The sequence below is a fragment of the Dermacentor andersoni genome, chromosome 3 (assembly GCF_023375885.2).
Source record: "Dermacentor andersoni chromosome 3, qqDerAnde1_hic_scaffold, whole genome shotgun sequence".
Taxonomy (NCBI): Eukaryota; Metazoa; Arthropoda; class Arachnida; order Ixodida; family Ixodidae; genus Dermacentor; species Dermacentor andersoni.
Window position 1 is genome coordinate 37,109,346 of NC_092816.1, and position 11,750 is coordinate 37,121,095.

Sequence of the window (11,750 nt, forward strand, 5' to 3'; positions counted from 1 at the left end):
TGTTCTGGAAGCGCAGTGGCTGTGACGTTGTGGCTGCCGAGCCCGAGGTTGGGGATTCGATACTCGGCGACAGCGGCCGCTTTCGGTGGTTTAGAGAAACACAAAGATGTGCTGGCAACATTCCCAGCCTTGTCTATCCACTAGAAGACCACTGGATAGCTTAAGGATATTAAACCAGATGAGGTATTAGTAGTAGTGTGCGTCGAGCCGCGGTAGCCGACTTTTTATAGGACAGGTGGTACGATGACAAAGTTAGGGCGGGTGAGTGCTTAAAGCAATGCCCATTTTAAAAGTGAGAGCCCTGATACTAATTGGCGCGTATATTGAGCTATACATCTCCAGACTGTGCCACGAAATAGACTGAAATATCAACGTAGTTCCCTCGCGAAGGGCTCAGGACGGGCTTGTGGGAAACCTAGAACGCGAACGTATTCCGTCACACAGGTTGGGAACGGACAGTCTGCTCGAACATCTCCCAATATATGGACTCTATATCCAGATGCCTCTGCCGCCTTCGGCTATTCAGGAAACGCAAGGTGTGCGGTAAGAAATTCTATTAGACGATGGGGTCGCTACTTAAATGCGCAATCTTTTTGTCGTGCGTGCCCTGATTTTCTGTAACAACCCTTCTTATACGCGGAATAACGCTGTCAAAGTAAAATATAACAAACACCACTCCTCGCCAAACTACGTAACATATGGTTCGACAATGTCGTTAAGGTCACCGTCATTGAAACGTGAATTTAGGTTACGCATGAAGTGAATGTAGCATTTGAATATAAATAAATGGGCTCCTTAAAAGACGAATCGTGTGTATTTGGTTCCGTATCATTTTGTACTGGAAACGCATCTGGATTGAGATATTGTTCTTGACTTTCTATTTTTTTCCACTAAGATTCGTGGAGTTCATGAAATTTGCCTTGGCTAGGAGGCCGGAGCTTGGAGACACAAAAGAAGTCAAAGACGTGAGTATACTTCGAACGCTTTTGTGCACGCACGCACGCACGCACGCACGCACGCACGCACGCACGCACGCACGCACGCACGCACGCACGCACGCACACACACACACACACACACACACACACACACACACACACACACACACACACACGCACGCACGCACGCACGCACGCACGCACGCACGCACGCACGCACGCGCGCGCGCGCGCGCGCGCGCATGCACACCCGCCACAGAAAAGGCTCAAAGACCCCAAACTCATGTTTCTGCACGTTTACTAAATATAATTTTCCGGTAAAATGAATAGTCTACCTACCAACCAGTGCAACGGAGGGCCGATTCGTCTCTGTATTGCAGAGGCAGGTCGTCATGGGGACAGAAGCAATGAAATTCGCTCGTGAACGTTACCGCAGCAAGCCCCTGACGTCGGCGAGGCATTACGGCATCAAGCACGCTCCGGAGGAGGACTTTGGCGGCGCGCATCTGACAATTGTGGCGCCCACTGGCGACGCTGTGTCTGTCACGTCCGGACTTAACGGAATGTGAGTTGCTGTACGGCTATTACGAAGTCAACTGCATGGAAAACAGAAAGGAGAGCATCTGCTCGTGACTCTTTTGCGGACATGGAGGAAAAGCAGCTTCAGCATTTCTCGTAGATGCAACATTATCGATCTATTTTCGGCCTTTCTATTTCACAAATTTTTTGTCGGTTCAGATAGATTTCTTTTTTTTTGAACACGCTTTGTCACTTTGGTGTATATCAGAACTTTCAGCTCTTGTAGGCGGCTGCCAAGAGTTTGCTATGAAGATGATGATAATTATGATGACGATGGGACAGCGCAAACAGCACGGGTGGCAGTGGGCCACAGCGCGTTTGGGGTTGTCAGGCTCCTGCCATGGCTGGTTCCGAACACTCTGCTGCAGCCTTGTGTCTGAAGGCCGATAAGTGTACCTGCTTGAATACGATCGCATTTCGAATGACAGAAATATATCGTGGAGATAATTTCGAGAGAGCACCCTGCGGCACCGTCTGCTTCAACGGAGCGGCGGCGTTGTCTGCTTCACCTAAGTTACAATGCATGTCGTGCAGCTGGCCAAGCTTTATCCTGCGAAATCTGCTTAAATATGAACATTTTTGAAGGGCTCGAGGCACCGTATGAAAAAGACTAGATGACATCTAATACGCTGTACTTCCACTTTGACGCAATACTTAGTTTTTATTTACTCTTTAGGGCGAGTATCTTATGTCTGCCGCGCTCTACCACAGCACATTAATTGTGCTTAATTTTTACCTTGCTTTGTCATCTCGATCGTCGTCATGCGCTCTTAGCTAACCACGATCGCTGTAAATAATATAAAGTAATTTTTTTTTACGTTGTGCACGCGGCACGCAGTCGCAGAGAAAGCTCAAACTCCAGCGTGTTCATGTAAGACTCTGACACGAAGCGAGAATGAGCAGCATTTACTTCACCCTTACAACGGGCACTCTCGGCAACGTTACCAATTGCAGGGCCAGTGCAGTGTGCACGTGATGTATCACATGTTACACAGCGTGAGCAGCCTCGCACATGCATTTAATTAAAGGGCCCCTGAAACGGTTTGGGCAAATCTTGCAGACGCGTATGGTGCAGCTAAAGTTAATCAGTCGCGTGACAACTTGTGTGAAGCGTCTCATATTAAGAGCGCTACGGACGATTACAAGTTATCCTCTTCCATAGCCAGGCATTTGCTCCTCAACTCGTTAGCCGAGTGATCGGGGTTAAGCTCCGCCTTCACTGGCTCTTTGTCATGATGGCACGTCGTGTCGTCTACTTCCGGTTACTGCTACTGCGTTTGGTTGAGCTCTGTGCCACCACGTGGCTGCACCATGCAGATCATTCACGTTGGCGCTTCTGTTCATCCCGTGATACGGCGAAGTCAAGCGGCCAGGCCCTGTCTCCTCGCTTGCGTTTACCCGAATACCAGACTCAGAAAACGCTATGTGGTAGTAATCCTCCGGTGTAAAGGAACGACAGTAAACGCGCAAATTCTGGCGCCGATCGGATAGCGACAGTCAGACGCGCTGTAGCCACTCTGCTCGTCTGCTGCCTTGCAGAGGGACACGGTGCCGTAGCTTGACATATTGCCAGTCGCTACACTTGCAGCCCACAACGCAACAAAGTCGATTCATGGTGCTCACGAAAAGACAGACACTGACCGCGAAACTCTCGTCAAGACAGAGGACGTTGTAGCACAAGCAGGCAACGCTTGCTGTGTGCCGGAAGTGCTTGAGTGTATTGAGAAATCGTTCTTGTGCATTATCTTTCTGTTACTTTCTCTTCATAGAAACAAATTAACCAACATTCCAACTATTACGAACATCATTTGTTCACCATAAAGGGGGAAAAATTATCGATGACGCGCCCTGGGCAGCCAATCTGATAACTCGCCCTAGTGACGTCAATTGGGTGATTTACGTCACATGGGTAGGGTCGGCTGAAAATTCCGCTGAGCAGTGTGCTGCAATCGGCAGCAATGCGCATTTTTAAAACCTTATAATAGATTACACGCTTTACGCGGAGCACTTAGATGCAGCAATTAATCATCAGAAGGGCCTACTCTGACGACTCAGTACGTTTGTACAAAATCGTCTAAATCGTTTCAGGGTCCCTTTAACTTCTCGATTCGCAGTCAATAGAGAACAAGAAACTAATTTGCGCATCAATGTACGACGTCACCGAAGGGGTCACCAGCTCAGTTAGGAGTGACTGAACACGCTTCTCGTGTAGCTGAGTGTGAGCATCGTACATTTATAGCCGTTCAAGCAGGAACCCATTGCGCGAAAGTAAGAAAAATATATCTGGGAGGTGTCTAAGTATGCGTAAGCCTTGTGCCGCTTCCTCATCTCCACGTAGCCCGGGGTCATTATCAGTGATATGAAACTTGATCCGACCAGTACAGACGACAGTGCTTGCCGCGACACCAACTGCTGCGGACGGCGGCGCAAGGTGAATTGACGCAAGCAAACTACTGCAGGTGGGATTTTAGGTATGGGTCGGCCTCCGCGGGCTTTCCTTCAAGAAAACGAACCGGAAAGCGCAACCTCGTGCTCTTTCATGACTATTTTGCCGTCTCAGGCATTTGGTTTTTTGTTTGTACTCTTTTGTCCCTGTACATTTCTACATCCCTAGCAATTGATACTGTCGTATCTATATTGTCTGTACTTATGTCATGTTTGCTAATTCAGTTTTCCAGACAAATCATGTGTGGGTTTACACACACCATTCATTGTCTGAACTGGCAGCTAATCGTACGTGGCAGAGTCCGATTGCTGTCTTTCTACTTTTTTCCTCACTTTGCATTGCATTGATTGCGCCATTGATATGGAAATTTTCGCGTACGTACGCCTACTCTGTAGTGCAATTATGTTCGTGCAATGGTTACTACCAATAGTATGTCACCGTGGGTACTTTCTTCCTGTTTTTAGTTTCACGTCGCGCTATTTGTATTGTGCGAAAAACGCTTTTTTTTGCGTAATGCTTCTGTTATATTGTACTTCTTTGAATAACGCTAATTTTACGTTGGTGTTACTGTGTTCCCCCCCTTTTCGATGCCTTCCTGATAACCACGCAAGGTAATCGTAATTAAAAATAATTTATAAATAAACATGCCCTATGCAGACATGCTGTGAAGCGACTAGTGTTTTCTTGTTCAATGTAATGAGCATTTAAATCATTACTGTTTTTCGTTATGGCAATGTCTACTTGGGTGGCAAATATACACACTAATAAATAAGCAAAATTGCATATGTTATATTGTAACACTTCGTGCACAATTTCTTCCTCCATCCAGGCTTGTGATTCCAGCACGCAGGAGGTGATGACACTTAAACTCACGCAGCAGAACCGAAGAATTTTTTTCAGTCCGAAAAAAAAGAAGCCTACGTTCTTCGAGGCTTAGCTGAAGCATTGTTTGTGCATTTGCACATTTCAGGGACACATCGCCTTGAATATTTGCATCTGGACTGGCCAATTTAATAAGTGAATAAGTAAAGAAATACATTAGAGAAACGAGAAATAAGTAAACTTACTCAGGGACGTACGAGCCGAAAACACCACATAATTATGAGGCGCGCCGTAGTGCGGTGCGCCAGATTAATTTTAACTACCGGAGATTCTCTACCGAGCATTTAAATCTGACAACACGAGTGATTGCGCCATGTTCGTGTGGTCGGGTCACGCTTATGTCTAAGCTTCACTGCTAATCACGCTGGCGAAATTCATAAACGAAGGCAAGCGCCCACACCAGCAGCCATCTAGTTCATACCTCTGAACCAGCTCAGAAAACGATAAGTATGCATATGTACTCACAAGCTGTGAAGTATATTTCGTTTTCGTCACATGACGGACTGTTGCAGATAGACTTGTTGCATTTATACATGCCAACGTGAATGTAGTGGGAGTATCTATAAAAAAGTATAAAAATTGGCTGTCTGTGGTAGCGGGTCGCAGATCTTTTACATCCCTGGCACGCGCAGGCCTCGGCGAGCGGCAACCCCCGGAGCAGTCCGGGTTCTAGCTTTGGTGTCACTGTTGCCGCTTTGGTGTCCTGGAGGCGCCGCCAATAATGAGAAATGTTGACACGTTGTTACAATTAATAAAAAAACACGATTGGATAAATATAATTACGTCCAGCCGCCATCTTGTGACGCTATGTCCAGCACTAGCGCGCCCCGCGATTTCCGCAAGACCAGTCAGAACTTCCCGTCTGAAGACACGTCGTACAGACTTTCTCGCGCCTGCGGCGCTCGTGCTGGGTCACTCATCGTCACCGGTGGGCTCTCAGCCACTTGCGTTCAACCGCGGTTGCTAAGGCACTCTGCCTTCCAGATTTTCAATATGTGCGGCCCGGGCTCTACTACGGTCGCTACTGCTCCCACAGAAACATCTATGATGTTATTTGCAAGGCACATCGCCGTAAGGCGCGAGAAAGCTACGATCCGGCTGCTTCACCTACTTTACCGCGCCCGCAGTCAGCATCCGAGCGCATACAAACTCGACCCCACTCCGCCTAGGGACAAACGGCTACAACACGCGCTAAGAAACCCCCTCCGTAGTACCTAGACAGGGTCATTCATACATTTAAGAAGCAAAAGCCCCCAGGTTTTCTCTCTCGCGCCCGTTCTTACTCGCGCCTGCGCACAGACTGGCGATCCCTCAAATGAACGTCTCGTCGATAGAACCGGAGCAGTGGAATCGGAACCGAAACTGTGTTTTGCGTAGTCGGTTTGCGTGGGCTTATGATGCGAACGTTTTCCACAGCCCCCAACTGATCGCACTAACATATAGCATATAACTCTAAGAGAATTGCAGGCAGAACTGAATTGGTGGATTGCTCTTTAACAATACTTCGCGCTACTCTTTGAACATAATTGGAGCATTGGTATTGTAGACGACGTCGCGAAACACGAAATGCCGGACGCATAACCACCTTCAAGCCGCAGTGTCAGCGTTTGTGGCATATAACTTCCTTCATATTTCGTTCAACTCGTAAATTAGCGAAAGCACCTTAAACGTTACGCGGCCCTTACCAGAGCACCAAGCAGAGACGCTAGAATTATGGGACATCCATAACGGCTGCAAATATAACACTTTTCTTTTCCAAATATATTGTCTTACGCCTATATGGGCTCAAAGAATCAGCTTGAACACTAATAATAAGCTAAAGTTCATGCGTACTATAAAATCTCCGTTTCGCACTAGCATCTGAATCTGAATGCGCTAGGTACCACATATTTACATCCAAAGGAAGTCGTATACTTGCGTGCTCTATAGACCGTTTTTTCGTAGGCGCCGCCATATTGTGAGCGCAGTGGCGCCGCCTATGAGCAGCGCCATACTGGCTTGGGTGAAAGCGGTCTTTTGCATGGCAGGTATACGCTCGGCGGTAGGTTCTGGCGTTTGTTTTCGCGGTCGTGCGGTCTATTTAGTATGACGTGCGTCTTCTGCGTGGTAAACGGTCCTGTGAGACGTGCTGAAGTGGTTTAAGGCGTCATGGCCGGAATTTCTGCTGGTGTTGAGGTGGACGGAACGCGCAGCGCGATGTGCGCGCGCATATTTGAGCCTACAATCAGCCTCGGAGATAAATTGTGCATTTCTGAATGTTCCAATCACTAATGTGACCTTATTGGAGTATTATCCTCTATTTCTAAGCTGCGGTTTAGGAGCCATGAAACATACGCGACGATCGTAACAGCGTGAGCGTGGGTACCGTTCTGCTACGATAGGAGCTGTGATGTTATACTTTGACAAGCGTTCGAACTGTTCGCTGCAGGTTACATTGCGTGACAACTTGGTTCGATGGATGAGGTTTCCGCCCCTGAATAAAATAGTTTTGGCAAGTAAAAGAAGCATACCTTACAGTCTGAATTACGCTTGTCCAGCAAAGGGACAGTTTACGAACTGCGCGAGCGTCCTAAGCAGTGGTAGGTGCTGGATTACATATATCTTTGTTCTATATACCGCATGGTCCAAGTATACGGCATCAGCGGTTATATATTTATAAACGTTGTGCGGCGTGACTATGCGAGGTCCTATTGCGGCGTTAGCCCGTTTTCTCTTGCTTTTTCGAGAAAGAGGATGATAACTGAATTTTTTTTTCGGTTGTGTTCGTTCCGTTCTCTACGACGCACTCACACGTATTACGGAAATTTTGTCCTCAAAAATAGCCATCGCATTCTTTTTATGCGATCCCTCTCACATATTATGGCTGTATACAGGCCAAAAAGGCAATGCGGAAGCACACAGCTTACATTTGTATCGTGCTGGTTCACCAACCGCAGTGATCGCTGTGTTGAGCAGCGCCGTCGGCCTCATGCAGGAAGGCTAGCGTAGACATATGGTAATTTGAAGCCTACTAGACTTGAAATGCGCGAGAACGATGCCGGTGCATCACAAATATTTGATAGCGCCTGCCGCTTAGATTTTTCGTGGTTGCCTTAGGTTGGCCGTGCGCGAGCATACACTCTTATGCTTTATGTTTTACTCCCTAGGCCAAGAGATCAGATATTGAGCAGATTTACCATTTCATGCTGCTAATACAGAGACACCGGTTTTCTTTGTTGAATTAAAACTGATATAAGCGAAATAGTTCACAACACTTACACACACCGCGACTGATAATGTGCGTACACCGCGGCTGATAAAACGCGACACATTTTTGCGCCCCCAAGAGATATTTCCGCCTACTGTAGTTACCAAGGCACCGAAACGCTTCCCTGACGACCTTATATGAACGGACATGGCGTAAATTTCACAAAGTACCATCTAAAACATCTCGAAATCGTTCCGCAGCACGCGACAGCAATACCTTCAAGCAGCGCCGCGCCGGATCGCCCAAGCCAGAGAGGAGGAAAGGCTCTCCGCGCGTCCTATCCTCCTCGCCCGATGAAACGGTCTATACATTCAAACAGTTACTTAGAATGCATATGGTGAACTGACAATCACATCACACTTCATATTATGTATTTGCACTTCGCACTTAAAAACACTTAAAGTACCATAATAATAACTTGATATATCGTATTATCATAATAATTCCTTCATAATATCATAATGCTCTTTGCATGTCAAACTTTTTTATATGTTTTGATTGCTGCGTGATTGACTAAAATACTACGGGTATTTAATTTACCGCAGGTGAATGTGAAAGCGATGGAAGTACTTTTTATTGTTGTCGCGACTGGGCTTTCTGTGTAACGCAGGTTCGGGAGCGGCTTCCAGACTACCTCTGGACTGCTCCTCAATAATTACATGGACGCCTTCGCTAAGTCTCGAAAGCAGTTCGACCTGGACCCATCACCAGCGAACCAGTTGGGACCCGGCAAACGACCCATGACGTCTATGGTACCCACCATAATCACCATGTCCGGCACACCTTCTGTGCTGCTGGGCGCTTTCGGCGGCAGCGGGGGCCTCCCGGCCATCTCGGCAGTGGCGCAGGTAAGAAGTGGTAGTAAGCGTGCGTTTATGAAAATCAAGACCACAAAAAATTGCGGCATAACCCGTCTCACGATGAGTGTGTACGGTAAGACGTTAGCCCTGAATCAATATAGCGACACAAACATATGGGCACCGTCGAAACGAGTTATGTATGAGGTGTGTACTGCAGCGAGACTCGTCTTGGTTGCTTCCCTAAATACGCTGGGCACCATCTAGCGCCTCTGCCAAGAAGCCTGCGCCTGGCATTCGTAATGCATGCCGCGTCCTGCGGCAACCGGACTCCTCTGTCGCGCTACCTTCCGGACGCGCTGCGCCATCTAGTGGCACTGCCGAGTGGATGGATGGATGGATGGATGGATGGATGGATGGATGGATGGATGGATGGATGGATGGATGGATGGATGGATGGATGGATGGACGGACAGACGGACGGACGGACGGACGGACGGATGGATGGATGGATGGATGGATGGATGGATGGATGGATGGATGGATAGCCCTCGGAAGTGCGTGACATCCCAAAAGAAAGCTAATGCACTAAAAAAGGTATTGTCATCAAAGAGGAAATGTCGCTAAACAGACTAAAAGGTCCCTTAGTATAGCGGAGAAAATCGCCAATATGGCTGACTGCAATGAAACTTAACCTTGGCTAAATATTGTATAAATGTTGTTGTGTACGCCACTGAAACAATCTTGGCAAAGCGAAAGAGCTGGTATTTTCACAGTTATTATGCAGAATAAGGTTTGGCGCCTCGCAGCGCGTCTTCGGCGTTCTGCCAGTGCTGTGGGTCCAGTGCGGTCGTGGGTGACGGGAGGAGCACGTGACATATGGGCGCGCTCTTCGTATGCACCGGAAAGCCACGAACAAGAACCGAAGCATAACCTGCAAATGAATAATTACCGACAAAGCCAATTCGCAATAAGAAGCTGTCACCATGAATTGGTCTACGGCGCGGCATCAACCTGACCCAGGCAGTCAGGGCAGCCGCCTTATCTCGGAGCTCATGCCGAAGAGCCGCGCGTTCGGTGTCTCACGTCACTTCCGGCAGACACTAACTATTGGCGGCGTTTTTTTCAGTTTCGGTACCGAAAATGGCCATTTTTGAGTGCTTTTTACGACGTCATACTTCCGCTCGTATGTCAAACGTGAAATGCGCGGTGACCGAAACAAGCCCCATGTTCGCAAATAACCTCTTACATTAAAGCTGTGAGCAAAAGCAGACGCGAGCCAGTCATTATGTTAAACATATCATTAAGTGAAAACGGCCGGCCAATGCCTTACAGCTGTCACCATCCACCACGGGAAAGCTGTACTTCTGATTTTGAGTAGACGAGCGCGATAATGCTACTTCGCTACTGTTAAAATCAATCTTCCTAAGGTATTGATTATACTAATCACTTAATAATTACAGCTCATAACCTGCCTTCGACAGTACGCGCTTGCTCGCTGTGTGTGGGACGACACGCGCGTGCAGCCCACATTTCGATCGACTACGCCCAACACGGTGTACGCTGAACCCAAGACCCATCACTTCGACCCGGTACGTGCACGCACTACAGCAGCCGTGTATGTCAAACTTCACCGCATGGCCTGTGCGCACCCTTCACCGTGCTTAGCACGTGTTACGCGAGTCGTGCTCAGAAAGTATGCACCTCTCGAGAAGATGTTAAAATTTGTTTACTGCGCGTGACCTGGAGACAGTGTAGTTGGCTATTAGGCATGTGCTCATGCTCGGAGAGTTGCAATGAAGTTGTCGGAAGCAGCGACAATATGCTGTAGTAGCATCTGCAGTAAAGCACGTCCGATGGAAACACCGATGATGATTGGCGAAGACAGCTCATTAGATTCGTTTAAATGCGCTGAAGTTGAGTTGCGGCTTATACAAACAACTTTCTCTTACAGGCATTCCTGCTTCGCAGTCTGGGCAACTACGTCATAGATAAGCCCATCCTGTCTACAGCCTCGGGCATCATTCTCACAAAGAAAGGCTCTCTCGTCGCACCTCAGGACATTAAGCACGTGGATGGTAGCAGCTCGGGTGCATGAGAGAGGTCAAGCTGCTCTGGCGACGACGGAATAATATATATGTATAGATATATGTTGTTTACTTTCATCTCGTAAGGTCTTCGTTTTGGACCATTCATTGAGACGGAAACCCTTCTGAGAGCTGTCATGTATGCAGTGAGCTTTCGGACCACTAGCAGGAGCATTCACAAACAGGTCGGGCAAATTACTTCCGAGGGAATTCGCAAGATTGAGGAAGCGTGCTGAAAAGGAATATTATCCTACACTGTGCCGTAGCACCAAGAAAAGCATTATGAATTAACCAGAAAGAAAGCTTCCCAGTTAAACAGAATTTCATGCTCATCCGGGTATAGAACCCGGGACAAACGCCTTTCAAAGTTGGTAGTTCTACCATGCGAGCTAACCACGAGGTCTCAGTTATTATTTTGCAAGGCCTCAATTACAATATTTCAATTATTATTTAAAGTTAATAGGTAGCGAAGTGATGGACTTAATATCTCAGTTATCCATCCGAAACTTGGTACCAGGTTGACATCACTCATTACTAGGGAATAGCTAGTTCGCGTTGCTTATAATTCACGAGCTTCATTTACAGACCACCTCCAGGTAACAGAGTATTCAGCGCACAAGTAATACGTTTTTCCTGCTTCAAGACTCCTGGTGTTTCCAGACATCTGAATGTCACGATAGCTTTCTAACTTCACCCATTTTTGATCCGAACTCGTAGGCGGAGAAAAACACGCGAGTGTCACCGCGATAATGAATCCGATTATACCCTCGGATT

At 47.5% G+C, this 11,750-nt stretch overlaps 1 protein-coding gene across 1 annotated transcript; it reads left to right on the forward strand.

The window, feature by feature from the left end:
- The first annotated feature begins 901 nt into the window (after positions 1 to 901).
- LOC126520716 (glutathione hydrolase 1 proenzyme-like) lies at positions 902 to 11,210 on the forward strand. Its single transcript, XM_050169500.2, has 4 exons — positions 902 to 965; positions 1,319 to 1,503; positions 8,703 to 8,940; positions 10,844 to 11,210. Exons 1-4 carry the CDS (start codon positions 909 to 911, stop codon positions 10,985 to 10,987), a joined length of 624 nt encoding a protein of 207 aa, XP_050025457.2. The 5' UTR covers positions 902 to 908; the 3' UTR covers positions 10,988 to 11,210.
- The last annotated feature ends 540 nt before the right edge of the window (positions 11,211 to 11,750 follow it).